The sequence below is a fragment of the Cheilinus undulatus genome, linkage group 2 (assembly GCF_018320785.1).
Source record: "Cheilinus undulatus linkage group 2, ASM1832078v1, whole genome shotgun sequence".
Classification (NCBI taxonomy): Eukaryota; Metazoa; Chordata; class Actinopteri; order Labriformes; family Labridae; genus Cheilinus; species Cheilinus undulatus.
The window spans coordinates 54,856,891-54,883,193 of NC_054866.1; the positions used below are offsets into that span (position 1 = coordinate 54,856,891).

General features: G+C 40.8%; 1 protein-coding gene across 3 annotated transcripts in view; it reads left to right on the forward strand.

The window, feature by feature from the left end:
- Positions 1–110: 110 nt before the first annotated feature.
- Positions 111–26,303, forward strand: part of pgm2l1 (phosphoglucomutase 2-like 1) — a 31,198-nt gene continuing 5,005 nt past the window's right edge. The window contains exons 1-12 of one of the 3 annotated variants that reach the window (XM_041809434.1): positions 705–1,397; positions 1,468–1,579; positions 7,469–7,636; positions 7,841–7,947; positions 11,467–11,551; positions 11,638–11,721; positions 21,042–21,238; positions 21,712–21,901; positions 21,987–22,084; positions 22,316–22,496; positions 22,587–22,680; positions 24,296–24,425. In XM_041809434.1, the coding sequence (XP_041665368.1) occupies positions 7,550–7,636; positions 7,841–7,947; positions 11,467–11,551; positions 11,638–11,721; positions 21,042–21,238; positions 21,712–21,901; positions 21,987–22,084; positions 22,316–22,496; positions 22,587–22,680; positions 24,296–24,425 (1,253 nt within the window). In that variant the 5' untranslated portion in view covers positions 705–1,397; positions 1,468–1,579; positions 7,469–7,549. Of the gene's footprint in view, positions 575–704; positions 1,398–1,467; positions 1,580–7,468; positions 7,637–7,840; positions 7,948–11,466; positions 11,552–11,637; positions 11,722–21,041; positions 21,239–21,711; positions 21,902–21,986; positions 22,085–22,315; positions 22,497–22,586; positions 22,681–24,295; positions 24,426–26,303 lie in introns of those variants that run through there. The other 2 variants (XM_041809443.1, XM_041809425.1) reach the window with 2 other exon arrangements.

A 26,303-nucleotide genomic window follows, 5' to 3' on the forward strand; every position in this document is an offset into this window, starting at 1 on the left:
AAATTGAAAAATGTGACACGATGTAATTAACTGGGAGTAAACAGGAAACAGCTCTTCAGGCTCTTATTTTGAAAGGGGCCGGTAGTTATGGATGTGTTCGTTGTCTCCTCATGTATTGACGGATGTTCATAAACTTTAGTGATGAATATTTCTGTCCGCTTTACCTTTACCGATGAGTAATTAGAGAGTAACGTGTTGGTTAGCTTTAGGCTAGCGCTGTGCTAACGGCTCCCATTGTTTCTGACGGTACTTTTGCTCGGAGTTAGCATTAGCCTAACACTCGCCTGTGCGTGTGAAGTTAACGGAGCAGAGCCGTTAGTCTGATGGATGTGGCTACCAGCTGGGAGCTAACAGTATCAGCTCTCTGCTAACTATCTGCTACTTTTATCCACAGCCCAATGGCGCTGCTTCGTGTTACCAACTGTTAGCTAGCCTCCGTCTGTCTGTCAGCATGGGGGACAACAACGGGCTCAATGACGGAGTTAACGGGGACCTGAACGCCAACTCCCGGTACCAGAGCACCGGGGACCCGCAGCTGGACAAGGCTGTGCACCAGTGGTTAACTTGGGACAAGGTGAGTGGGGTCTGTCCGTGTGTGGGGGGGGGGGCTCCAAGGTCTGAACCGTGTGGATGAAGATGGGACCAAACCCCCTGAGGAAAACCACAAATTAAGGCCTCCTGGCACGTTTACAACCAGTGTTCTTATACTGGAGTAAAAACACGGTATTTTATGGGTAATTACGATAATTGGGTAAAATCGGCCCAGAAATAACCCACTACATAATCTGGATATGATCACAGAGAAACTTCCAGAGCTGTCTAACCAGCCTTACAGTAAAAATAAAAAGGGGGAATGGAGGTGTGTCGGAATATCTGACGCAGCCACTACAAAAAAGTACAAATATTCCAAAGTCCACCATTTAGGTTTGAAATCTGTATGCCGATTAATTCTCTGAAACTGACCACATCGTATGGTGTCCACATTTTCCCTGTTAATCGTCTAAATACGGTGATTTTACCAGAACTAATGAAATGGCCTTGTTCCAAATGGAGTTCTCCGTGATGCCGAAGTAGTTGGTCTGTGGGCTGGTTGTAGCCCGCAGTGCGGACCTGCAGGCCGGCTAACAGGCAGGAGCACCTGTGGCTGCCCGGATGGAGGATATTATGCTGCGTTCCAGGCAACCCGTAACTCGGAAATTTCCCAGTTGAAATCTCCGAGTTCCGACCTGAAAGCGTTCCAGGCAAATTACTACTTCGGTTTGAGTGCAAGGAATTCTGGTAAGTAAACAAACCAACATGGCAGACATTATAAGATTTATGCTTAATCATTTCAATCACCAAAGGAGCCTGCAACTTGCTCATTTGAGTGAAACGGAGGAGGGGAAACGGCGCATAAGGTAACAGAAGCTTATACTTTATATTTTACGGTATTTGTCGTTATTTTTGAAACAATGCCATATTGTTTAGGCAGTGATGTGACGTCACAAGTCGTAACTCGGAGTACATCGATCTGGCACGAGCTCACGGGTGGGAAGTTAGGAGTTCGACTGCCGTTCCAGTGCACTTTCACGAGTTACAGGTGGGAAAAACACGAGTTACGGGTTGCCTGGAACGCAGCATTATTTTCCATGGATTATTTAAAACTCACTGCAGCATGACTCAGCTGTTTTCCTACATTTGCACAGTCAGGTTGATTTTTGATGCTGATAGAAAAACCATAATCAGAGCTGGACACGAGTCCACTAAACCAGTGCTTCTCAGCTGGTGGGTCGGGATCCAAAAGTGGGTTCTTCACCCTTAAGAGACTCTAGAGACATTTTTTTAGTGCCTTAAATTAGCTTAAAATAGCTAAGCTTCACAAAAACCGACACATTTTTTTCCTAGGGACAAAAAATGTCCTGTTGAAAATGTCTTTCTAAGTCCCACGTTTATCTTAAATTGATGCATTCGTTTATGTTCAGATTTCATTTTGAACTGCTAGCTTTCAGTTTTTATGTTTGTCCACCAGGTGGCGCTCTCTTATACATTCAAAGTATGCAGCAGAATTTCACACTTTATTCTGTTTTTTTGCAAGGGTGCCTCGCTACTGGAGTGATTAGTACGTGTCGCTGTTGATGTTGGATAGTGGTGTATGTGTGTGTGTATTTTATTTGAGTTTTTGTGATTTTGTTCTTGTAAAAACATGGAGTTGTATAAACATCCTGGCCTTTTAAAGGGTTAAAATCTCAGAAATGTAATTAATATTTCACATGAATATTTCAGGCTGAAGTAGTTTATAAAACATTGATTCTTCTGAAGTAAGAAAAAAAAATAGATTGTTTTTACAGCTGATTTTAGGAAGCTGGCATTTTTTAGTTGTTAGGACTTTAAGTGTGAGTTTTTTGTTTGTTTGTTTGTATCTGACCCTGCAGTAAAATCAATGTTGCTGCCAATCATTGTCCTATCTCAGGGCCTAATAATAGTAATAAGCAAACACTCCTTGAAATGTATTTTATTTATTTTTTATTTTATTAATTTTTTACAGCAATAAACAGTAGAGTTGTGTAAACATACTTGCCTTTAAAGACCCTGTAAAGTGAAATCCAAAGTTTTTGTCTTAACACACTAGAAATGTTGGAATATGGTTGCTGTAAACATGTGAAAACTCTGAGATCTACATGAGACTGAATTCTGGATTTAGGCCATTTCATCTCTTTCCTGGCTTGGTTTCATGTGGGCGGGGCCAATATGTGGGCTCACGATGTCATGAGCCCACAGTAGAGAATGACCCCACCCCTCTGACACTACAATATTGTGGAAGGAAGCAGTCACCTGGAGCAGGGACTTCTGATTCATTTTGTGCAAAGGAATTCAGTCTTGTACTCTTGTACCATTCTATAATGTTCATGTTTCATTGCAAAGTTATAGTTATGCATGTTTTGTTTATTGGTTCATGTTTTTAGGGGAAAATATTTTTCCAAGTATGACACCATGAGTGAGGGGGTTAATGCTGCAGACTAAAATTAGAAATTTGTCCCGGGCGTTCATAACACAGTGATCTATCGTACGGCAAACCTAAATACAGATTATTTTTTACTTTACAGGGTCTTTAAAGGCTTAAATTCCCCAATGATAAATCAGTTTTTGACATGTATGTTTCAGGCTGAGGTAGTTTAAAAGACTGACTCATTTAAAAAATATAACTATATATAATTTTTACAGCAGTTTTTGTGAAGCGAACATTTTTTGTCCTTAGGGACTGATGTTTTAGGATATTAAAGGAACTCTTCAGGTTTAAACTGTTCCTACTGATGAATGTTTGCCCTAAAGTCTATTGTGTACGAAGCTCTTATTGGTATACAGTACATCCATGCACTCTTTTAGGTTTCCCTGTGATAAGTCATTTTGTTTCTTTTCCTGAAAGTTTCCAATTTTCTATCTAATTCCAAACTAATTTTAGCTAATATTAACATCATAATCATAATTAGGGATGCACGATATTGGATTTTTGCAGATATCTAATATGCCAATATTTATATATTCATTTTAGCCGATATCGATATTTAAATATATTTTATATAGCCTAACTAAAAATTGTGTCCTTTTAACACAATTTTAGGTTTGAGGATGAAAAAAGAAACAAACTTTTTTCTTAAAACACACTTTAACCCCTTAAAGCCTGAAAACACAAATTATTGCCAGAATTTTTGTTTTGTTTTGTTTTGTTTTTGTTTTTGTCTTTTTTTGGGGGGGGGGGACTGAAATGTTTATTTCACTTTCTGCTGAAATCCAAAAAATACAAATTTCCATAAAATTTAACGTGTATTTTTTGTATCTCATTTGATAAATTAGGTGTTTTTGGTAACTGATAATCCACTTGAGGGCATTTTTTATCATTTTATCAGATTGTGTTTAGTTTTTTTTAGTCATTTATGATCATATTGATTAGATAGAGGTATTAAATATGATATAACAGGCTTTAAGGGGTTAAAGTTTAACGAATGAGAATGAATAATGAAAAAGATATCAACTTACATAGGTCTGTTAGTTCAGCCTAAAACTCCACAGCTGTATTAGTATATATATGGCCAAGTTTTACAGTGGATATATGCTGATATGCATGTCCAAAATATCAGATGTAAATATCGGCAAAAATTTTGATATCTGCCAATACCGATATCTGGCTGATAATATCGTGCATCCCTAATCATAATAATAATACATTTTATTTATAAGTGCCTTTCTCAGCACTCAAGGACACTTTACAGAGATAAAAAAACATTAATGATAAAAAAAACACAGTTAAACAACTTTTCTTATTGTTTAGAAACACCATTCAGAGGAAGGCTGAGTCAATCATAGCTCAGAGTGGAGCAGGGAAGTCAACGGTCTGGTAGTAGTTTTATGTTGGGGGCTCATCTAAAATGTTCACAGCTCACATTTGGGGCCCCCTTCGGTGTGTGGGGCCCTAGATAATCACCTGCCCTGCACCTGATGGTAGAGTTAAGTCAGAACGTTTGATAATTTGCTACTTCTTCATTACGGCGTGCTTTAAGCAATGTAATAACTGTTATTTTTTTTACATATGATAGTAATGATAGTGCCAGAAGTACCAGAAGTGCTGTTGTTTTGATTTTGGATACATTTGCACCATGAATGAAGTTATCCACTGAGTTAGAGTCCCACCTGAGGGGGAGGTGACAGGCCCCCATGACATCAGAGGTTCGCTGGATCTGTCGTTGGTCCTCGTCTGCACTTCAGCAGGGGTGAGTGGACTCTCTGCAAAGGCAGCGTTCTCCACCAGGCTTAACTCGGTGGCAGATCCGGTCCCCAAGGGGGATTCCATGGTTGTTCTTGGTGACTTCAGTGCTACTACTGGCACTGACTGGAGGGGCTACGAGGCATGTGTTGGTCCACATGGCTCTGGAGGAGGTGAAAGCTCCTCAGTGCTCCTTGACTTTGCCAGCGGTTGCAGCTTCCTCATCTCTGATATCAACTCAAATCTGTGCCACCCTCAGTCCTGCATGCATTCTTCTTCTCTTTAGCTACCTTAGCTGTGTCACCTTCTATGCATAGTGTCATTACACCCTCTAGTGGACAGTAAGGGTAACCATGCTCTAAACCAGTGATTAAGCAATGCTCTGGAGCTACTTGTGATGATTTGTGTCTCTTTTGTCTTAATTTGAGATGTTATTTCCCCCAAAACCTTGAAAATGGAAACTTTGACCTCAGAAATTACCCATTAATCATCACATTCATCAGTTTGTCTCCCACACTTATACAGTAGGTTTTGATGGTCAAACTTAATTGTCACCCTATTTTTTTCTATTTCCATTGCCCTATTTTTTGTCCCTTTTAACATTTTTTGCAGCTTTTAATCCATTTCTGCTGCTTTTAGCCCATTTTTACCACTTCTTGTAGCAACTTTTCAACCTTTATTGCCACTTTTATCCCATTTTTGCCATTTTTCCATCAGTTCTAGCCACTTTTATCCTGCTTCTTAGCAATTTTTCACCCATTTAAGCTGCCTTTTGCCATTAAATGTCAGTCTTTTCCCACCCTTTTACAGCTTTTTTGCCCATTTTAGTCACTTTTCACTCACTTTTTGCAGCTTTTTGACAACCTGTAACTCAATTTTTTGTGATTTTGCACCTATTTTTGCAACGTTTCACCCATTTTTCTCCTTTGTATACCTATTTGCCCCTTTTACCCTCATTTTTTGCCACTTTAACTCATTTTCGCCACTTTTCACCACTTCGATTGTGGCTCTTGCAAAGACAATTTCATCAGCAATTTGGCTCTTTGGTTGGGCGGGATTGAGTAACCATGCTCTAAACAGTTAGTTCCCATGTGAAGACCACACATACAGGATGCGCTCTGCTGAATGTTCCAGAGGAGAAGTGAGTCACACCTGAGGGAAATATAACAAACTTTAAATGCCTTTAAGGACTTTATTATTAGATATTCATGTTTGTTCTTGGTGTGAGTATCTGTCTAAAATAAAAAGGTGGTCTTGGTGCATCTGGTCTCAGTACTCTTTGAGGTTTATCTGTGTGAAGGATTTAGGACTACGACTGCGTATGTGGATGTCTAACATGGATTAAATCCCGTTAGGGTGTTGTCAGACACTGTGGACGTGCTGAACTACCTCAGGAGTACAGGTGTCTGACACGTGGACTGTGCTTTTACATGTGTGTAGTGCTGTCATCACACACCCACACACACACACACACGCAGACAGCTGTGTAAAGGTCACGCTGCCGTGAATGTCTCTGACCTCCTCTGTAAATGTCAGCAGCCTGGAAACTACTCTCTCACTCACGGTAGAATGTCTGATCCAGTCTGAAGATAGATTTAAATGTTTGGGTGTTTTCGTACGAGCCACACTTCCTTCATGCTGTTCCTGAGAGTGATCACTCCTCTTCTGCTGCACACCAGCAGGACAGAGGGATGAATGAGCCCTGAACCAGTCAGACCAATTCGTCCTCTAGACCAGCGGTTCTCAACATTGGGGTCAGGGGGTCGCGAGACACTGAGAGGGGGCCTCCAGATGCCTTAAAAAACCTAAGAATATTTTTTAAATTACACTGTTGCCACTTTACACTAATTTTGCCAAATTTCAACCCCTTTTCATCATTTTTTCCTCACCAATTTTAACACATTTTTACCACTTATCCATTTTTGTCCATTTGAAACTCACTGCATCAAAATTTCTGCCTGTTCCACTTCCTGCCTATTGATGCCTCTGTACCCATTATTGTCCCTATTGACCACTTTTTAAGTCAATTTTGCCCATTTTAACCAGGTTTTACTCTTTGAGACACCCATTTTGCCACTTTAACCCAATTTTGCCGTAATTTCTGCCTATTTTCATGCCACAGTTAATCCTTTTTTGCCACTTCTAACCCATTTCTGCTACTTTTAAAATCCCATTTCACCACCTTTTCCATCTTTTTGCCATTATTAAGTCATTTCAGCACTTTTTAACCCACTTTATTTCTGTTCTTAACAAAAGGCATTTACGTTCTTAAGAAGGCTATTTACTACACAGATGAATAAAATAGATATTTGTTTCTTTGATAAGAGTAGTTGTTCAGGTTAAATGTAAAATATGGATATAACAGTTTAACTTTACAATGGACCATGATGTTGCTGACTTCATGGTCCCCCTCTTTGGCTGGGCCCAAGAAAGCTCTCTCATTTATCCCCCTTATAGGCAGCCTTGACTGCACATGACTATTCTTGAATGTTCTTGGCTTTCCCAAAAGGAGGAACTTCAGTAACTCCAGTTGTGAATCAGAGAATGTGATTTTATTTAGGGATATAAAACAGATGTACCAGAATCACAACTTCCAAACTCAAGCTTTACTCAGCTGATTCCACTTCTGTGGTCCGGTCAGGACTAGGTTTATAGAGGAGTATCGATAAGGTTATCAGTATCAATAAAAATGATTGATTCTTGTGCTGGTCTTTCCTTTCTGTGCCGCAGAACCGAAGGACCCGGGCTCAGGTGGAGTCCCTGCTGGCGGCGGGTCATCATGACAGTCTGAAGAAGAGACTCTGCAGCAGAATGAGTTTCGGCACGGCGGGACTCCGAGCGCCAATGGGAGCCGGATTCAACCGGATCAACGACCTCACCGTCATCCAGTCCACACAGGTCAGACCAGCTCAGACCAGTACATGTGCCCGGTTTAGATTATGGCTGTTAGTCATGAACACTGTTAATAAAAATAACAGTACTAATGTGATGGAAAATATGGTAGAGAAAGTTTCCTCTCTACAGTGGGCTCATCTAAAGACTAACCACGCATATTTATACAAATACATGGAAGTTTAGAGCGTTCTCTCTCTCTGTCTGCAGGGTCTGTGTTCATACCTGTCCAGGTATTTTGCAGACTTCAGCAGCAGAGGGGTGGTGGTCGGCTTTGACACCAGAGGGCAGGAGGAGAGCGGCTGCAGCAGTGAGAGGTGAATATAAACTCAGTAATCCTCTGAGTTCAGGACATTTCTCTCATTTATGGATTTAAAGACTATGAGGATCATAAGGTGTCTGAATCTCTCTACTAGATGTTCAGTAGTCGATCCTGCAGCACAGAAAGTCTGATCAAAGTGTGTCCAATAGAAGTCCCTTCATTTATGCCTTCGAGTCAAAGTGTTTAGGGCAGTGATACTCAACAAGTGGCTCTGGAGCCACATGTGGTTCTTCTATGTACTCATTTGAAATATTTTTTGCCCAGAAACCCTTAAAAATGTCAACTTTGACCTCAGAAATTCTCCATTGCTGCTACATTAATCAGTTTGTTTCCTACTTGTGTGCGGCTGGCTTTAATTGTCAACTTTTTTTGTCTATAGATTTCCTTTTTTTTTTTTTTTCAATTCTCTTTTTATTGTAACTTTTGGTCCACACATGCAAAAAGATCTCTTTACATCATACTTACTGCCATCTGTTTGTAAGATACAAAAATCTTGCACAAATAGTTTCATATCAAAAGAAACTCACTGGACTTTTGACAAATACAAAATAAGAAACCAAAAAATAGACAAAATAGATAACTTAATAAGAACATGATGTACACCAAATGCTCTAGAACATAACTGTTGGGGTGTCATTCTAAAAACCCTTGGCAGAGGGAAACACAATGAAAGTGATCAAATTCAAGAAATCAAATTAACTAAAAGAATAAAAATAAAAAGGGAAAGGGGACACCAAAACTCACTTTAAATAAATGATGGTCACACCGATGTAATAAACATTTTCCATCATTCCCATTTTTTAAAAAAACGCTCCCTATTGCAGTCTGAGGGTGAAAGTAATCCTTTCCATCTTGAAAATAAAAGTAAAAGATGTCAATCCAATCATCTACCATGGGTATTTCAGGTTTCAACCACCTCCTAGTAACTGCTTTCTTGCCAGCAGCACTTTAAATCTGGAATAAATGCTCGTCTTTCGAGTAAACGTTTTCTGAGGGTAAGGCACCAAAATATAAACATTGCATCTCAAATGGAATATCTATGTTAAACACTTTACACATAAGTTTATGAACCTCTTTCCAGAAGGAATCAAAGAAGCACAAGACCAAAATATATGAAAATGATTGGCCTCAAGGCTCCCACACTGTCTCCAACATTTGGGGGAACCATTATAATGTCTTTTTGGGATAGAGCAATGAAACACCTAACAAGTTTTTTTTTTGTTTTTTTTTTTTTGCAAAATTCTCGCCATAATGTTGAATTGGAAGGGTTCAATTGCATTTCACATAACTTCTGCCACTCTTGCTCATTTAGAGCTAGGTTACCTTCCCTCTCCCATTTTTGTTTAACATAAAATGAGTTGCCCTTTGTTTGTTGTGAGCCTTTATAAAGCCTTGAGATGGTTTTCTGGTTTGTGTTCAATTTATAGGCATCTATAAAAGCTTTTAATAAAAGGTTATCCCAGTGCACTTGCTTATTTCCTTTCCCTATCTGCATAATATAATGTCAAGGTTATCTATATATTTCCATTGCCATTATTTGCACTTTTGTTCCCCTTTTTCCATTTTTATCTCACTTTTAACCATTTTTTCTGCCTTTTAAGCCCATTTTGCCACTTCCTTATGACACTTTTTACCCATTTTTGCCTCTTTTATCCTGCTTTTTGATATTTTCCAAATTTTCCCCCTTTTTGCCATTCTTTGCCACATCTCGCCCATTTAAGGTGCCTTTTGGCATTGAATGCCAATTTTTTTTTCACATTTTGTCACTTTTGCCAATTTTAATCACTTTTCACTCATGTTTTGCCACATCTTTATCACTTTTTTACCATTTTTGCCACCTGTTACTCATTTTTCTATCAATTTTTGCCACTTTTCACCCATTTTTTTGCCACTTCTTTGCCACTTTTTGACCATTTTTGCTAGTGATGCATGATAACTAATTTTTTTGAACCGATACCAATAACTGATAATTTCCTACTCCTGATGGCCAATAACCAATAATAACCAATACATTTTTTTTCAATTGTTGATTTAACAAAAGAAGTTTAGTTGATGTGTTTATGCACGTCTGGGGGTAAGAAGGGGTTAATATGTAGTGAGCAAAGATATTTATAACTAATTTTAGCTAATATCACTCGTGTTTTTTAAAAATCAAAGAACTACTCTGTCTTTGTAACTGTTATTATAGTTAACTTTTTTAGTTAAACATTTGTGTACCAAGTACAACATACACAAACAACTGACAGACGGTTTTCCCCCATAAAACCAAATGATAGCAGGCTGTTATGCTTAACAAATGGAGATATTTAGGGGTCTGTTTTTTTTTCTTTCTTTTGTTTTTGCTTAAGCAAGAATTAAAGCAAGCTGATGTTTTAAATAAAGATTAAAAATATGCACTGATATAAGTCATATCAGAGATAGGTTAAGAATGTAAAGTCCACCGTGGTCTGTGGCTAACTTCTGTTCCTAACGTGGATCAGACTGAATGAAACCACATCAAACAGAGCAGGCAGGTCTACGTCTATGAAAGTAGTGATGGATCAGGAGACTGTCAGACTGATTTTGTTATAATGTTGCGCCTCTTAGCTCTGGCAAGCTTTCTGCAGTTTTCAATGCCTGCTAATGCCCGCGGCTGAGGCTAGTGGCTGCTGCCGCTTCGTTTTAACGTCGTTAGGATGATGACTCTGAAGTGAATTATAAGATCCGTCGAGGACTTCTTTGTATTCTTTGCGACCTTTGCAGGGCAAATTCTACACACAGGGCTGTGTTAACCTCCCCGTAAATACTGAATAACGCCGCCGTGTTGTTGGTATTTTAGCACAGGGATGGTACTTTCTCTTCTTCTTTGGTGCTTTGATAGCAGCTCGTGTACTGCGGCGCCACCTGCTGTTTCGGAATGTGTAGTCTCGTGAGAAAGAAAACAAATGTCAGCACTGCCGTGCTGACAAAAATATATATGTTATCGGGGCTTGTCGTAATGATATCGGACTGATAAGAATGAGGTAATAATTTCCTGTTATCGGCCCGATAGTTATCGTGCACCCCTAATTTTTGCCACTGTAACTTATTCTTATTGCCACTTAACCCGCTTTCACCATTTAGATTGTGACTCTTGCAAAAGTATTTTTAAAAAATTGGCTCTTTGGTTGAGCAGGGTTGAGTAATGCTGGTTTAGAGTGTCTGGCGTATTTTTGGGTATTGTTGTTAGACTATGTGTCTAATGTGGATCAGGAAAGCGGGGATGGGAAGGGTCAGCTGATAGATTCAGACTCTGCTTCTACACCTTGCACCTTGCACGCTTTCCTAGGCCTGATCCAGCTTGCCACATATGGGGTGCCTAGGCCCTGGTGGGCTGGACCAGACCTCAGGGAGAGTGCACAGGCATCATGGAGGGACAAGCTGGGAGGATACCTGGAGAGATGGGGCATGGGCCTGGAGGATGGAGGCCATAGCAGTACAGGACCAAGAGGGTTGACTGTAAGGTTTTAGGTCTTATCGTTAGCGTGTCTTTCAGGTTGGCGAAGCTGACGGCAGCTGTGATGCTCAGCAGAGATGTTCCCGTTCACCTTTTCTCCTCCTATGTCCCCACGCCGTATGTGGTGAGCACACATGAACGATCACTTCCTGCTGACAGCACTCACCTCTTGAACTGTGAAGTCATTCCTGTTGTTGAATGTGTTTTCAGCCGTACGCCGTGAAGAAGCTGGGCGCGGCGGCCGGCGTCATGATCACAGCGTCTCACAACCCCAAAGAGGACAACGGATACAAGGTGAGGGTGCAGTCATCGAACACGCCTCAGAGTCTCACAATTATTTTAACACAGATAGAGCCAATATGAAAAATGATCTGGACTTTTTTGTAATATTTTGAATATTTTGTCACAGAATAATCTTTTTTTCACTTTTTGGTCTCCAAGAGATGGGAGAACAAGTCAAGTTAATAGTTTGTGTGTTTGTGGGAGTTTTCCATCATTTTTGTGGAAATTTAGGGAATGCATTTGTCATTTTGCACGGATTTGCTATGAAATGTTGGGAAATTTTCTTACAGTTTTTTGGGAATCTAGAAGGAATATTTGGTAAAATCTTAACTGGACTGTTTAATCTTTATGATCAAGTGTCACTGAAAAGGTTTTGGAATAGCTGAAGAAAGTTTGGGATTTTTTTTTTTTTTTTTTTTTGCATACTTTAAAATATGTTTAAGAATTTTTACAGGATTTTAGGTAACTTCTTTAAATTTTAGTGAATTTGTGATTATTTTTTAAAGGAAAATGTCCACTAAATTCAGATCTTTTAGCTTAAATGATTTTGTCTAAGCTACTTCCTATTTAAAGACAAGGCTGAGCTTTTGAAACGATCAGGCACTATTGATCCCAGAGAACAGGGAGAAACTAAAAATGTAGTTAAATTCAGCTCTCAGGAGGTTAGATTAAACAAGGGTTTACAAGGGTAGAGTTGATTAAACGAGATAGCAGAAATATAATTAGACAATAAAAAAGGTTAAAGAAGTTAAATAAGGGGAAGGAAAAGGTAGTACAAACATAGAAACAGTGAAATAAATACAGTCATGGACAAAAGTATTGGCACCCCTGGAATTTTTCCAGAAAATACACCATTTCTCCCAGAAATTAGTGCAGTTACAAATGTTTTAGGTATACACGTTTATTTCCTTTATGTGTATTGGAACAACACAAAAAAAAACAGAAGAAAAAAGCCAAAATAAACATAATTTTACACAAAACTCAAAATGGGCCGGACAAAATTAATGGCATCCTCAACTTAATATCTGGTTGCACACCCTTGGGAAAAAGTAACTGAAACCAATCTCTTCCTATAACCATCAACAAGCTTCTTACACCTCTCAACTGGAATTTTGGACCACTCTTCTTTTGCAAACTGCTCCAGGTCGCTCAGATTTGAAGGGTGCCTTCTTGCAACAGCAGTTTTGAGATCTTTCCATAGGTGTTCAATGGGATTTAGATCCGGACTCATTGCTGGCCACTTCAGAATTCTCCAGTTTTGTCTCCAACCATTTCTTGGTGCTTTTTGAGGGATGTTTGGGGTCATCGTCCTGCTGGAACACCCATGACCTCTGACGCAGACCCAGCTTTCTGACACTAGGCCCTACATCGCAGCCCAAAATCTTTTGATAGTCTCCAGATTTCATGATTCCTTGCACACAGTTAAGGCACCCAGTGCCAGAGGCAGCAAAACAAGCCCAAAACATCTTTAAAGCTCCACCATGTTTGACTGTAGGTACTGTGTTCTTTTCTTTGTAGGCCTCATTCTGTTTTCTGTAAACAGTAGAATGACGTGCTTTTCCAAAAAGCTCTACCTTAGTCTCATCTGTCCTCAAAATGTTCTCCCAGGAGCGGTCACGTGACCGGCAAGCGCAATGGTCAGAAGACTCTAGAGCTCCCGTGTGATATCCCTAGTTTTACTGATAATTTGATCTCCAAGACCTTGGCAGTGTTTTATTTGGACATGCGGTCCATATAAGATGTCAAGCCCAAAGAAACTATTCGACTCGCCGACCAAAATCCCCCCGGCTAAGCGTAAACAACAGGATGCTAACAGCTCGGCGGCCACCGATGCTAGCATGGAAGTAGCTATCTCGCTAGCCCTAGCCAAACAGCGTGACCAGTTAGACACGGTTATCACCCGTGCCATTACTAATGCAGTGGGGAGTGTTGATGACTCAATCAAGAAACTTCAGAGGGACCTAGATGCCCATATGGATACTGTTCGAGGCCTGGTGTCCAAAGTTGAAAGGGTACAAGCCGATACGCGAACCATGAAACGCCAGGTATTAGACAACACCACCGGCCTTGAGAAGTTTCAACAGAAGCTCGCTCTGTTAGAGGACCACAACCAGAGAAACAATGTACGGATCACAGGGATCAATACGGGCAGAGAGGGCGACAACGCGATCACTTTTCTCCAAGAAATGCTTCCCAGATGGATACCCTCGCTCGTCAACAAAACTGTTGAGATAGAGAGAGCTCATCGTATTTACGGCCCTCACGCAAAGGGGAACATCCCGCAAACCATGATACTGTGGATGCTTAGGCACGGAGACCGCAACGCCATACTGAACGGCGACCGGGAGGCGATGAAGAATGCCCCTATACAAGATGCCGGCAAGACGCTGCGTTTTTATGCTGACTACAGTGCACACACAAGTCAACGGCAGAAAGCATTTGCTGGTGTACAGAAGTCTCTACGTGAGAAGGGCATCTCATCTTTCTTGATTTATCCTGCCACTCTGAAGATCACCCTGGACGGTGAACAACACAGCTTCTCTACTCCGGAGGACGCAGAGGAGTTTTTCCGAGGGTCTCGACATGGAGACGGAGGGTTAACTTCACCGCGGGCGGCAGCTCATCAGCGCGGGGAAGTGATGGAACAGGAGTGCGAAGGGGCGCGGAAGGAACGTACCGGCACCTGAAGACGAGGCGAGGAGTTTTTCAACGTAAGATCTGTCCTGTCTATTACAGACATCGGGTTATCCCATACTAACTATAACCCTGAGGATTGTTAATCCCTTCTCAGGCTTTGCTACTAGTTGCTGTTTCTAAGAGAGAACACTGACTCTGCCACACAGTGATGTTTATTTTTCAGGGGGACAATTCAAGTTATTTTTCGTATGTTATAACCTGAGTCTGTTAATAGTGGGGTCTGTGTTTATATGTTTTTTCAACATAATGTTTATCCAGCACGTTCAGTCTTCAGTATGGTGTTATAACTCTGCTTGAGCCAAAAGTTTGGTTTGAATAGAAAGAGTTTCTTTAAGGTTCAAGTATGTTGCCAGGTCAGTTATTTTCATAAGTGGGATACAACTGAGTTCTGGAGTCTCAGTGAGCTGTGTTATGCAGTGGTCAGGTTACACAGAAACACAAGTTTCGGGGTATAGGTATGGCAGCAATGGGGGGGGTGTGGGTCTCTCACTGGACAATATGCTCGAGTACTTGATTTGCAGTCAAGTGTATAACTGGAATGTAACCACAGGGATTTTTGATAATGGATAAATTGACTAGCTTGAGTTTGAATGTCCGGGGCTTGAATGTCAATATCAAGAGGGTTAAATGTCAAGAATTAATGCGCCGAGTAAATGCAGATATAGTACTAATCCAGGAGTCCCACCTAAAACAAGGGGATGTCCAGAGGATGCAAAACAAACAATATATGGTGGTCTTCTCCTCCAGCAATGGGTCTAGTTCGAAAGGAGTGATGATTATGTTCAAAAGAAATTTACCTGTGAAAATTGAAGGCACTAGTAATTAAGGGTGGGACAAAAAAAATCGATACACTGAAATATCGCGATACTTCCTGGCGCGATTCTTTATCGATATTTTAAAATGCAGTATTGATATTTAATTAATTAGCTAATTATTCACTTTGTTGGTGCGGTAGTTTGTGGTGTAATTTCCCCTCCTGACCGCTAGTTGGCGGCAGGCATCGCTAGCTGGCAGTTGACTCTTGCCTCTTCTCTCTTGAGACAATGAGATCACACGGGACTTCCGGTCTGCGTGAGCCGGTTGCTTGTACCTACCCGGCAGAGCGAGTTCTGCTGCATTCATAGTGGATGTGTGGACTTATTTAGGCTTCCAAAACATTAAAGACAGCACAAACTTAGACAGGAGTTAGACAGTCGTTTGCAAGATATGCCACGCCAGAGTAAAATACTGAGACAACACAACGAATCTACAAGTTAGGCATCGTCGCGTTAGCGCTACAGCTAACGGCTAACGTCAACAAACAAGCCCGTTGAAGCTACCGCTGGTCTCTACTCATGCAACCATAATCACAGTCGTATTATTTGTAAGGACCTGTCCCGTGTAGTGTCGTTAAGAATGACGGCTTCGGTAATACAAGAAAGAAACACTGGCCTGTCACGTCATGCCCTCCGCAAAACACAGTCCATCAGTCTTAAAGCTGGACATGACGATCAGCTCGTCTCCCATAATCTCCCTCCACAAACACATTATGTGATGACATAAAAAACTGATAAAATATGAAATACAAAGGATTGGAGTACATTCACTCTATAATAATTTATTCCCCTTTTCTTAAAAAAAAAAAAAATCACGGTAGCATTTTAATTCAGTGCAACAAATGGGGAAAATCCTCATCTTCAGATTGAACAAAGATAGGTAAAATGTGAGATGATACAGGACTATATATTTTTTAAATAGCTTAATTCTACATTGTTAAATTCGATATTAACTTAAAATTACATAATAAGTTATAAATATATATACTACACACATATGTATAGACTTTATGCACTTCATATTCAGTATTTAGCTCAGTCTGTGTCAAATTCTGTGAAATTTCTGTGAAATTCTGTGTAATAGATGTATCGTTATACACATGTGATGTGTATTTTTCCTGATATAGTCTGTAGGCATCATTATCATTCATCTTTTTCACTGGTGTTTAAAAAGCTAACTAAAGATTGCAAAAATCGGCAATATCGTGGAATCGCAATTTAAATCGAATCGGCACCTAAAAAATCGTAAAAAATCGAATCGGGAGAAAAGTGAATCATCCCAGCCCTACTAGTAATGATAAATCTGGACGAATAACATACGTGCGTACATCAATTTATAATACGAAGGTGGCATTTATATCGGTCTATACACCAGCAGTCTTTGAAGATAATTTTTACCCTGACCTCACAGAGGAATTACTGAATCTTGCAGAATATGAACTAGTGCTAGGAGGGGACATGAATGCAGTCTGTAATCTTGGCTTAGACAGATCTACAAGCTCATTTACACATAGTCAGCAATCAGCCTCTACAGCCCTGAATACAATGATAGACAACGTGAACCTCTTTGATGTTTGGCGGTCGCAAAACCCGGGCAATCGAGATTACACTTGTTTCTCTGCATATCATAAGTCATTCTCAGGGATTGATTATTTTCTGTTATTGCGTGGTTTGAAGGAATATATAACACCTGTTAAATTCCTTCCAGCCACTTTAGCGGATCACAACCCTTTAGTTCTCGGCATTGATCTCAGTTTCAAAACCAAAAAATCTTATAGATGGCGTTTTAACACCTCTCTTCTTAATGACACTGCATAAAGCCAAATTGTCCACTTTTCTCCAAGACAATACAGGCTCTGTGGAGGACGCTAGGCTAGTATGGATGGCAACAAAGGGTTTTATCCGTGATTTTACAACATCATATGCGTCGCATATGAAAAAGATTAGGAATCTTAAAATCAAAGAATTGGAGGAGAAATGCGTATGTCTGGAGAGGGATCTTAAGAGGAGCTATTCTAACACAGTGATGAGTTACAGGTTGTCAGACAAGAGCTGAATGATTTACTACGGAGACGAGCAAAATTTATTATACATAGAACTAGGCAAAATTATTATTGTAAAGGAAGTAAACCCAGCAGGCTGCTGGCTCTAAAATTAAAGCAGTGTGAATTAAAGGCTTCCATCGATTCAATACACCACCCCACTAAAGGCCTGGTCTCTAATCCAACAGAGATAAATAACACCTTCCAGGTGTACTATGAGAACCTATATACGTCATCTAACAGTTTTGACCCAGAAGTATGCAACAACTTTTTGCAAGGGGTGGATCTGCCCAGCTTACAGGGAGAAGAGGCAGCAGACTTGGGCCGTCCGGTAACTTTGCAGGAATTGAAAACTGCACTGAGTAAAATGTCAAGAGGGAAATCTCCAGGCCCCGATGGAATCCCACCTGAAGTGCTCTTGCACTTCTGGGACCTCCTCGGACCGGTTCTTCTGAGCTCCATTCAGACTGCTTTAGAGAAGGGTGCCTTTCATGAACACACCAATGTAGCTTTAATCTCATTGTTACCAAAAAAGGGCAAGGACCCACTACAATGCTCTAACTACAGACCTATATCTCTGATAAATTCAGATCTGAAAATTTACTCCAAGTTGCTGGCATTACGTCTAGAGCGCTATATGGATAAACTAATTCACAATGACCAAACTGGGTTTATGAAGGGCCGTTCTGCCGCAGATAACATCAGGCGTTTGATGCATATAATAGAAGAATCTAAACAGCTTAAGGCGCCATGTGCGATTCTCTCACTCGACGCTGCCAAAGCTTTTGACAGGGTCGAGTGGGAATATTTATGGGCTGTATTGCGAAAATTCCAACTAGGTGAAAATTTTATCAAGATGGTACAGGTTTTGTATGCAAACCCCTCAGCCATGGTCAACACAAACGGATTGAACTCTAACCCCTTTCCTATCTTCCGCGGTACGAGACAGGGCTGCGGTCTCTCCCCGACCCTATTCATTCTTTCTCTAGAACCGTTTACACAGCACCTGAGGCAAAATTCAGTCATGTCCCCTATCCAAATCAGACAGACATCTCATACCCTATCTGCCTTTGCAGATGACGTCCTCATATACATGACGGACATAGAAAACTCTGTTAACTCTTTATTGGCGGTCTTTGAGGGGTTCAAAAAACAGTCAGGGTTCAAGATCAATTGGACAAAATCCACGCTGATGTTGCTTAATGAAGCTGCTAAGAACACTAAAGTATCAAGCCTGATTCCTATAGTAACTCAGATCACATACTTGGGCATACAGATATGCCCTTCGCTACAGAAAATAGTGAAGAGCAACTATGAAAACATTTTTAAGGAAGTTGAACATGATCTTGCAAACTGGACCAGACTACCTGCCTCATTACAGATGCGTATATCTGTAATTAAAATGAATGTGTTGCCTCACATTAACTTCTTAAGTATGATGATTCCGCTCTCTCCATCTCCTGACTACTGGGTTAGAATTGATAAATTGTTACGTGGATATATTTGGAATAATGGCCAACCGAAACTTAAGTTTTCTGTGCTACAGAGACCCAAAGACCAGGGTGGACTCGCCCTACCAAATTTCAAAGTGTATCATCAATCCTTCCAGTTACGTCCTGTCATGGTTTGGCTTAGCGGCCGCTCATGTGTCTCATGGATAGCCTTAGAGAAGAACCTAGTTCACCCTAGGAGGTTGGAGGACATTTTATTTTCTGGCATGAAAGATAAATACTGTATGTTGTGCTGTGGTAACATTATTGCCAACACAATCAGGAACTTTAGGATAGTTGAGAAAGACTTGAAGGGGAACATAAAATGGCACAATGATTCCCCCTTGTGGTACAACATGAATGTACTGATTGGGAACAAGCCACTGGACTTTAAACCATGGTCTTTGAAAGGTATTAATGTTATTGGGGACCTGTATGATGGCAAGGGCATGCTTAGTTATCAGGATTTGAAGGACCGCTTTGACCTACAGGACTCTTCCTTTTTTTATTATTTACAAATAAGGTCAGCACTTAAAGCACATGGGGTGCCACTGGGGGCTAGGCCTCCCACACATCCTCTGATAGACTGGATAAACTCTCTTCCCTCCAGTGGCTTTGTATCAAAAGTCTACTACAAATTATCTGGACAACGAGAAGCTCTATCGATGCTCAGAGCATGGCAGAGAGACTTTGATCTGAAGGACAATGATATTTCCTGGGACAATGTGTGGGAAAACATCTTTCTCGCCTCCAAGAACCCCAATCACCAACTTATTCATTTTAAAGTGTGTCACAGACTCTATTACACACCTGTCACTAGGTTTTGCATGAAACTGATACCAAGTCCAAGCTGTACTATGTGCCAACTCAACGCAGTAGGATGTTACAAACACATGATGTGGGAGTGTCCCTCTGTTCAGACCTTCTGGGGCCGGGTATCCAAAGTTTTGTCTGAATTGCTAGGTACCACCATAACACGCAATCCAATCTTATTTCTCCTTAATGATGACTCTCAACTGCATATAAGCGGAAAACAGGCCAAACTGTTGCTAAGCGGCCTTACAGCTGCCAAAAAACTTGTAGTGCAAAGATGGCTACCACCTCATGATCTTAGTATTAGGAAATGGTTGATTTACTTTCACGATATAGTGTTACTTGAGTTGTCTACTGCGCGGATTAATAATGCTAGAGCCTCCACTATAGAGATGTGGTCAAGTGTGGCTGCGCAGATAAAGGATAAACTTCTTGGGTTATGAACAGAGGAACACCACTCACTATAATATACTGTTGACACTTGATGATGATTGACTGGTGCAGCTGCTTATATGCTTATAAAAGTTGTATGGATGTCAATAGATGTTTCATTCACAATAGTTCAATAAAAAAAGTTGTTCACAAAAAAAAAAAAAATGTTCTCCCAGAAGATTTGAGGGTTACTCAGATACATTTTTGCAAACTCCAGTCTGGCTTTTTTATGTCTCTTTGTCAGGAGTGGGGTTGTCCTCAGTCTCCTGCCATAGTGCTTCATCTCATTCAGATGACCACGTATGGTCCCAGCTGGCACTTTAGCACCCTGAGTCTGCAGGACAGCCTGAATTTGTGTGGAAGTTGACTGAGGATGTTTATCCACCATTCCAACTATCCTGCATTGTATTCTTTTGTCAGTTTTTCTCTTCTGTCCACGTCCAGGGAGATTAGCCACAGTTCCATGGGTTATAAACTTCTTGATTATATTACACACAGTGGTCAAAGGAATTTCAAGATCTCTGGAGATCATCTTGTAACCTTCAGATTGTTCATATTTTTCCACAATTTTGCTTCTTAAGTCCTCAGACAATTCTGGGCTCTTCTTTCTCTTCTCCATGCTTGGTGTGACACACACAGGCACACAACACAAAGGTTGAGTCAACTTTTAGACATTCTGACTGGCTTTAGGTGTGATTTCTAGATTGCCAGCACCTGTTACTGCCACAAGTGAGTTTAAATGAGCATCACATGCTTGAAATAAAATGATTTACTCACAGTTTTAAAAGGGTGACAATCATTTTGTCCAGTCCATTTTTTGAGTTTTGTGTAAAATTATGTCAATTCTGTTGTTTATTCTTCTGGTTTTTTGTGTTGTTCCAATGCACATAAATGAAATAAAAATGTGTATACCAAAAACATTTGTGATTGAAACAATTTCTGGGAGAAATGGTGTATTTTCTGGAAAAATTCCAGGGGTGCCAATACTTTTGTCCATGACTGTTTGCAGTAGACAGAGATCTGACTGTGTCGCCTCCCTGCAGGTTTACTGGTGTAATGGTGCTCAAATCTCTTCGCCTCATGACAAGGAGATCCTGCGGTGTATCGAGGAGCATCTGGAGCCATGGAGCGCCACCTGCTGGAAGGAGGAGCTGGTGGAGAGCAGCTCTCTGAGGACTGACCCACTGAGCCGGATCAACAGCTGTTATATGGACGAACTCACCTCCCTCTGCTACCACAGGTAAGTATGGTACTGGTCAGTAAACCAGTTTCTGGTAGTTCTGGCTTCACTGTGTGCTGAAAGGGAAATCAGGATCTCCATGAAGCCTCTCAGCAGATGTAAGCATGAACTCTAAAATCTGGTAGACAACTTACAGCGTGGACTCTGGACTCCTGAGGACAGCCTGACCTTTCAGCAGTTTCTCATAGAGATATGAATTGTAGACCCTCCTAACATCTGCTATGGTGAACAGGAAGTCTGGCATTCTAAACAGAGAAGAACATTCGGAGTGTTAGGCTCCTTCTGGGATGTTCTGCTCTTAGGGTGGTCATCCAGTCCAGCTAAGTCCAGTGCTGCCTGTAGCGTAGTTAAAGGAAGTTCTTCCTAGCTGTTCAGAGACTCCAGTCTGGACCTGCCCCCTTTAGAAAGGGTGTTTTATACTGAAGGTGCCTTAGACTGGTTTATCGTCTGATGTGGTTTTGTGTGTCTTTCAGGGATCTGAACCAAAGTTGTCCGTTGAAGTTCGTCCACTCATCATTCCACGGTGTCGGACACGACTTTGTCCAGCAGGCCTTCCTAACCTTCGGCTTTGCCCCCCCGATCCCCGTCCCGGAGCAGAAGGACCCAGACCCTAACTTCTCTTCCGTCCGCTGCCCCAACCCTGAGGAGGGGGAGTCAGTGCTGGTAGGACTCATCCAGCTCTGCAGCCATGTCTAGTATCAGTTTCAGAATTTTAGTTTGCATGGTGGTTCTTTTCTTTTGTCTGCAGGAACTCTCTCTTCTCCTGGCTGAGAGGGAAAACGCTCGGGTCGTCCTGGCAACAGATCCTGATGCTGACCGATTAGCTGTGGCAGAGAAATCGGACAGGTAACAGAGGTTTGTTTAAAGAGTAGAGCTGTGCTTCTCTCAGGCCAGAGCCGTGGTTTTACCAGAAAATGGAGACTTGAGTGGAATGGAAGACAAGAGTGTGGTTTAGGTCATATGAAGTCTTTTATTTGATATTTGATTTATTTGATATGACTTCTGCTGTAGCATCTGTTTATGTGCTGTAGGTGGCGTCGTTGAGGTGTAGCTGACCCGTCTGTATCGGTCCCATAGGTGTGGTTGGAAGGTGTTCACTGGTAACGAGCTTGCAGCTCTGTTGGGTTGGTGGATGTTCTTTAATTGGAAGGAGGCTCATCCAGATCCTGCAGACGCTCAGAAGGTTTACATGTTGGCCACCACTGTGTCTTCCAAGATCCTGCAGGCCTTCGCTCGCATCGAGGGCTTCAACTTTGAGGTCCGTGGCCCAGATCAGATCCAGGACTACATCAATGAGTTGAAGATAATGATGATGATGATGGTCTGTCTGTGTCTCTGTCCTACACAGGAAACTCTTCCAGGGTTTAAATGGATCGGAAACAGAATCCATGAACTGTCCAAAACAGGAAACACCGTCATATTCGCCTTCGAAGAGTCGATCGGTAATTAAGTCTGTTTATTAATATTTTATTCTGCAGGATCTAAACAATGGAAGCGTATAATGCTCAAAATTAAAATGAATAGTCTAATTTGAAAATTCAAAGGAAATAACAGAAATGCTTCATCATTTTCAAAATGTGTGTGCAGTTTTTGGCTCATAACTAAATTTAATAATTATTCAATTTTCATTTTCATTTTCATCTTCACTTTGCTCAGTGTTCAGAGAGACATTTACTTTTCAAATTTCTAAGAATGCGCTGCATAATTGCACTCATTATTCAAAATTAAAAGGCAATACCAGAAATGCATTTTCTTTTTCAAAACGTGTACGTATTTTGTGACTCATAAATAAAATGACAATGCAATCTCAGCCCTTGTATTTACATTTCATTTGTCATTTCGCACATTCCTTATCATCATCCAAAGGAAAAGTCCAAACAGTTTCACTTTCCCCACTGCCACTGCTCTGAAGCTCTCATAATTCTAAACAACTTGAAGAAGAAACGCGATATGGGCATGTCCTTCTCTTCCAGCCATGTAAGCATACAGATGTAAAGAAATAAATAGTAAAGAGAAGTTAAGTTTCTACAGACCAACGTTTTGATTTGTTTTTCTCCTCTGAAGTGTAAATTTTGGCAGCTATTTTTAATTTTAGTCTAGTTTTAGTCAACAAAAACTCTAAATATTTTAGTCTAGTTTTAGTCCATAAGAAGTCCTCACATTTTAGTTTTTACTTTTAGTCCAAGCATTTATTCTCTTACCTAAATCTGGTACCAAATCACGATAGTGGGTTCTCTGCACTCTGCCAAACCTGGGGGCCCTGCTTTCTACAGCTGAGAGGAAGAATAGATACAGATGTATTGTTTTTTGACAGATTTACCCACAGAGGAGAAATATCACAGATTTTAGATTTTGAATGTCTGACAAAAACTACATTACATTTTAATCTAGTTTTAGTCATTTTGATAAAAAACTAAACTTAGTTTTTGTCAGTTTTAGTCATCACAGATCTATTTTTGTTAGTGTGAGTCTAGTTTTTGTTATTGAAAAAAGGGCTGTCGACGAACATTTTCGGTCATAGTTTTAGTCAATGAAATTAACACTGCTCCTCTGTTTCTCAAAAATGAGTAAATAAATAAGAAACAAACTGTTTTTCATCACATTGTTTTTATTTGTGTGGATCTAAAAAAAAAGGAAGATCAACGAGTAGAAAACCTGGTGCAGGTGTGGTGAAAATAAAGAATGTTACACCAGCAGTGTTCTGGTCTTTGATCTTCCTTTTGATCTGAACACAAAATAAAAGAACAGAAACATTAGTTTTTCACGTTTATCTCAGCTCAGTCTGAACTGCCTGATAAGGAAAATGACTTTTCTGTGTTCTGTTCTCTTATTTTTAAACGGTGGTTGAGAAACGGCTTGTTTCCTGATTTCTCGTTTCAACGTTAAAGTTCATTGGCTGTAATTTACGCTGACCAGGAGAAAAGGAGCATTGGTTTGTCTGATTTTCAGTGAACTCAGCAGTATTTAGAGTTTCCCGTTGTTCCTGCACTAAAAAAACCCCAGAAACTAACAGCATGAAGACAATAAAAACCTAAAACCATGTTTTTGTGTTTTTAGGTTTCCTGTGTGGCGGTCTGGTTCCTGAGAAGGATGGCGTGAGTGCGGCAGTGGTCGTGGCTGAAATGGCGGCGTATCTCAACACCAAGGACCTGAGTCTGAGCCAACAACTCCTCAACATCTACCAGACGTAGGCGCTTCTCTCACCACACCCTGTGACCAAACTAAACTCAGTAGGGAGGGGCTGTTTTTAGTCATGTGATCCTGATAGTGTGTGAACAGCAGTTATGAGTCAGTGATAATAGTAAAGTTAGTCCATTAAAGCTCTAGGTGGCGCTGCAGTAATCAGAACATTCCTACATACATCAGCTATGATCCTAACCTTGCAAAGCAGATGGATGCACCCGTTTCCTTGTTTTTCACTGGTGAATCCATCTTGCAAAGCTCCCATCTGAACTGTTTGGGCCCAGTTAGAAAGTGACAGGACCAATCAGCAATGAGGGGCAGTACTTTCGGCACAGCAGAGTCGTGACGTAAACAAGCAGCAGCAGGAGCTGGTGCAGTTATGGAGGAGGAGATTAGCGTGGATGCTGCTAAAGCACCAGTTTTATCAGAACTTGACGACATTTCTTCTAAAAGAAGAACAAAACAGCAGTGAGTTGTTTTCTTTTCAAAAACCACAAAAGTCATGTACTTAGATGTCTATAGTCGCCATGTTTCACGTTATTCCTCAGTAGCTGTGCACGTGCAGCTCGATAGCGGCTACGTCATGTGTTTTGTTGCTCTGATTGGCCCATAGAGATGTGACAGACAGAAAGTTCATTCAATCACACTCAGAGTTTTTTTCAAAGCCTCTGCCTTTTCTCAAATGTTTCCTGTTGAAGCTTTTGCAGATGGATGTGTGAAACACATGTGTGAAACACATCCATCTGGTGTGTCAGGTTACTATGATCCCCAAACTTTACAAAACAGTTATTCTGCCACAGGTGAGCTGATTCACCTGGAGAGGAAGGGATCCAGATCACTATGACTCAGTCCTAGTCCACACGTTTTTGAAATAACTTATTTTTATTATATTTGTGTGATAATTTGTCACATTAATTCCCTGGTTTATTAGTCTCACTTCATGGAGTCTAGATGTCCCCCCCGTCTAACACATTCAGATGCCTGTGTCCGTGTCCTCGTTGAGCACGTTACCCACACAAAGACACAAAACAGAAGCAGATAGTTCATCTAGGAATAGATGGAGAAGTAGGGGTGTAACAGCTTTTGTATTTGTCCCGAACCCACGTAGTCCTACAGCAAAGATGTCTGGACCATAAAAAAACAAGGAAAAGGAAAGAAAACAAACGGGACCATTTTTACCTGCCAATCTTGTTAGCAGCTATTTAAGCCAACAACGAAGAAGAGGAAGTAGCCTGCATAAAAAAGAAAAGTCCTCTCTCGGTTTCCGCTGTGTGAGCAGCAGAGTAGCGAGACCCGCTCCCCTTTTCTCCCTCTCCTCATCTCTGTTTCTAAAATCTCCGGATGTGAAAGCAGAGAGGGTCAAAGATATTACCGCTGCTAATACATTTAAAAGACTACGCATGGACCAGCAGAAGTAGAGAATAGCAACTACAAATGTGTGTTGAAGCACTCTGCTCAGACTCTGTTGTATCACCCCATCCTATCATAGGATGGGGATCAAAACGGACCCGGTTCTGTATTAAAACTTCACAGGCTGTATCACTGATAGTTCTTAATATCACCAGACACAATAGCGTATTGATCAATTCTTTCAAATTTATTTTTCGAACTTCTAAATAAAATATTAGCTGCGCTAACAAAAGGAAAAGAATAACAAGTGAGGGGAATCTAGAATCATGAATCTGGGATTATTTCTTTTTTTAATCAATGAACCGAACCTGTACCAACCCGTGACCCAAAACCGAGGTACGAACAGAACCGTGACCTGTGTGAACTGTTACACCCCTACAGAGAAGTGTGTTTTAATCTGTTTGTGCAGCTGTGTGCTCACTCTGAGTCCACACTGGTGTGTTAGAAATAAAACTACAGAGAGCGTTCTACA